Genomic DNA, 3,107 nt, shown 5'->3' on the forward strand with positions numbered 1-3,107 from the left:
TACACCCATGCTTCCTCAAGTGCCCCCCAGCCCCCAAATACACCTCTATACACCCATGCTTCCACAAGTGGCCCCCATACACACCAGCTTTTCTGACAGTTCTGCAAGCTTCAACTCTGATGAGATAGAAATGGAAAGATTTGTCTTCCCCAGCCAATATGGGGTACCTACATATATATATATATATATATATATATATATATAATATGCAGTATAAAGCTTGGAAAATGCTAGAAGCCTATGTTGTTTGTAGCTACGTAGCTTCTTTGCGCGTCGATACTCCAGAAGACGCTGATTTTACCTCTTCGTTAACTCCGTTTCCGTTACACAAATCACGTGGCACAGGTCCGTTTTGACCGGGGCCGGGGTTTTTCTTCCTCCACTCTCGTCACATATAAAAAGGTTGTAGAGACCGCTGCGCTCTCCTTGTGCACGGAGAATGTGCGAGCAGTGCGTGATTGTGTAGGCGCGCAGCTTAGAGGGAACACTGGAACAGTATAGTCATGGATTAATCTGCATTATGTAATATTAACGAGTTAATCTTTTTAGATTAATCACATGCACTAACACGTTAACGTTGACAGCCCTGAGTGGTTAGAGTAGTCGTCCTCCAGTAGGAGAGTTGGGGGTTTGATTCCACCAGCAGTCGCATGCTGAAGTGTCCCTGGGCAAGACACTGAACCCCCGTAGCCTCTGATGTGTGTCCCATCAGTGTCTGAATGTGATGAAGCTCTGATTATTCTTTGTACAGATCTAGTATAGAGCTGTATGAACTGGTAAATGAGGCACAGATTGTTGTGAAGAGCTTTGAGTGTCTCGATCAGACAGAACGGAGCTGTATAGGTACAGTCCATATACTTTATATTTTTGGGTGTAACTGGGACCCTGAGTACACAATTCTGTTCCACCTCATGTACCACATGTGATACGAATGACAATAAAGAACCTCGAATCCTTGAACTGAAGGTTTGCTTGCCAGATAAAAACAAAACAACCAAAAACACTTAGTCTAAACTAAAATAAGCCCTGATGAGTGTTCTAACTTCCATACGCTACATTTTAGTCTAAAGAAAAACCTGTTAAATAACTTTCAGGTTGATTAAAAACATAAAGATTATTAAAGACACAACTTTGCTCTGGACCGGAGCGGCCACTGAATTCTTCTTCTTTCACTTATTTTTCATTTGTTCCAGAAGGTGGCACAATTGTGTAGGAACTGGAGCAGGCCAGCCTTTCACAGGGTGCCATTATACCAAGACCCACCAAGGTCCTGGTCCTCACATAAAACAGCACCACCTGCTTTGTTCACTGTATGTGAACAGACCTCTTGACCTTTGACCCCAAGACAGTGATAACAAGTTGCCAAAGTGTCACGACCTTTTTTATTTTGCGAAAAGATTGCTGTCTGAACAGAAAGCGTCGGAGGAAGATGGTCTGGTCCCCCACGAGTCACTTTGTATAACTCAGACGCACCAAGGGCACGTCTTTTGTAAGCCCGGCCTTCATCCAGTGCACCTCCAGGATCCCCTCGCTTTCTGCTGCTCTGTCTCTCAAACGTTCCACCGTTTATTCCATTCTTCAGTGACGGTACCACCTTTAAACGATCACATATTTAAACCAAAAGAAAGTAGGAGGCAACAAAAACTGTCAAAATATAAAATGCACACCCCCCCCACCCACACAAAACCCCAAATTAAAAACTGAATTTATTTAATAATATTGCCTAATATTAATATTTTAAGTAGAACATGTTACTAAACACATTTTAAATGTAATTTTAATGCACAGCTTGAACTAAAGAGACGGATCGCGAGCGAACCTGTCGACAGGGACTCTTTGAACCGTTCCTTCCTCAACTCTGGACACATTTAAAAACTAATTATGATCATTATATATTTATTTATATTGTTTATAAAAATACTGAAGATTTAGGCTGAAACTTTGTTTCAAATTTTAACTAAATACAACGTTTTGGTCACCTATTTAACCCGTCAAACAGTCAGTAAGCTGAAAACAGTCATGCTGTTTTAAACATGCACAGAAAGTGGTAGACTGAAACAAAATACTAAATAATACTTTTATTTATAGTTTTAAAAATACAGGCGGATTGTGCAGAATATTACTACTTCTCTGCTGTGTGGCTCGTAGCAAAGTAACGTTTCCTCATATTTTACACGAGGAAATTGGAGTATAAGTAAAATATCCAGTTATAAAGGGTTTGACAGTAATAAAAGGTAGAAATACACGGAGTACTCTTCAAGCTTCTACTCCAACAATCGTCTGCATACGTTCAAATTGTTGCGCTCTTCTTTATGAAAATAAACTTTTCCATGTATTCCTCTTTATTTATTATTGTTCTGTACTTTTTTAAATCTTGATTTGCCTGCGTTTTACATTTTACGATATGGACCAGTGTGTCTGAAATAAAGTTAAATATTAAACAAATAGTGTTTGTACTATGGTGCTGATGTCAGTCAGCTAGTGAGGGTTTTAGCTTCCATAACAAGCCAGCAGTGAGCCGAATGTTTCCCCTGCTAACATGCTAACTCTTGTAGCTCGGTGACAATGTTCGTTTTAAACCGTTACGTCAAAGGAGAGATGGTGTTCACTGACTGGGTTATTCCCTTCCAGATAACTGGTGACCCTCAAACTGGTGACCCTGAACTGGTGACCCTCAAACTGTGACCCTCGAACTGGTGACCCTCGAACTGGTGACCCTCGAACTGGTGACCCTCGAACTGGTGATCCTGAACTGGTGACCCTCGAACTGGTGACCCTCGAACTGGTGACCCTCGAACTGGTGACCCTCGAACTGGTGACCCTCAAACTGGTGACCCTCAAACAGGTGACCCTCGAACTGGTGACCCTAGAACTGGTGACCCTCGAACTGGTGACCCTCGAACTGGTGACCCTCAAACTGGTGACCCTCGAACTGGTGACCCTCAAACTGGTGACCCTCAAACTGGTGACCCTAAACTGGTGACCCTCAAACTGGTGACCCTAAACTGGTGACCCTAAACTGGTGACCCTAAACTGGTGACCCTCGAACTGGTGACCCTCGAACTGGTGACCCTCGAACTGGTGACCCTCGAACTGGTGACCCTCAA

At 42.6% G+C, this 3,107-nt stretch overlaps 2 protein-coding genes across 2 annotated transcripts in view; one reads left to right on the top strand and one right to left on the bottom strand.

Moving 5' to 3' along the window:
• The window catches only part of dtnbb (dystrobrevin, beta b), a 302,359-nt gene that overhangs the window by 144,919 nt on the left and 154,333 nt on the right, over window positions 1–3,107 (bottom strand). The window lies entirely within an intron of this gene.
• The window catches only part of rps6ka5 (ribosomal protein S6 kinase, polypeptide 5), a 47,508-nt gene that overhangs the window by 41,527 nt on the left and 2,874 nt on the right, over window positions 1–3,107 (top strand). Inside the window, exon 16 of the mRNA XM_037694970.1 lies at window positions 2,846–2,965. Within this exon, the coding sequence (XP_037550898.1) occupies window positions 2,846–2,965 (120 nt within the window). The remainder of the gene's footprint in view (window positions 1–2,845; window positions 2,966–3,107) is intronic.

Source organism: Nematolebias whitei, chromosome 21 (assembly GCF_014905685.2).
Source record: "Nematolebias whitei isolate Nwh7 chromosome 21, NemWhi1, whole genome shotgun sequence".
Lineage (NCBI taxonomy): Eukaryota > Metazoa > Chordata > Actinopteri > Cyprinodontiformes > Rivulidae > Nematolebias > Nematolebias whitei.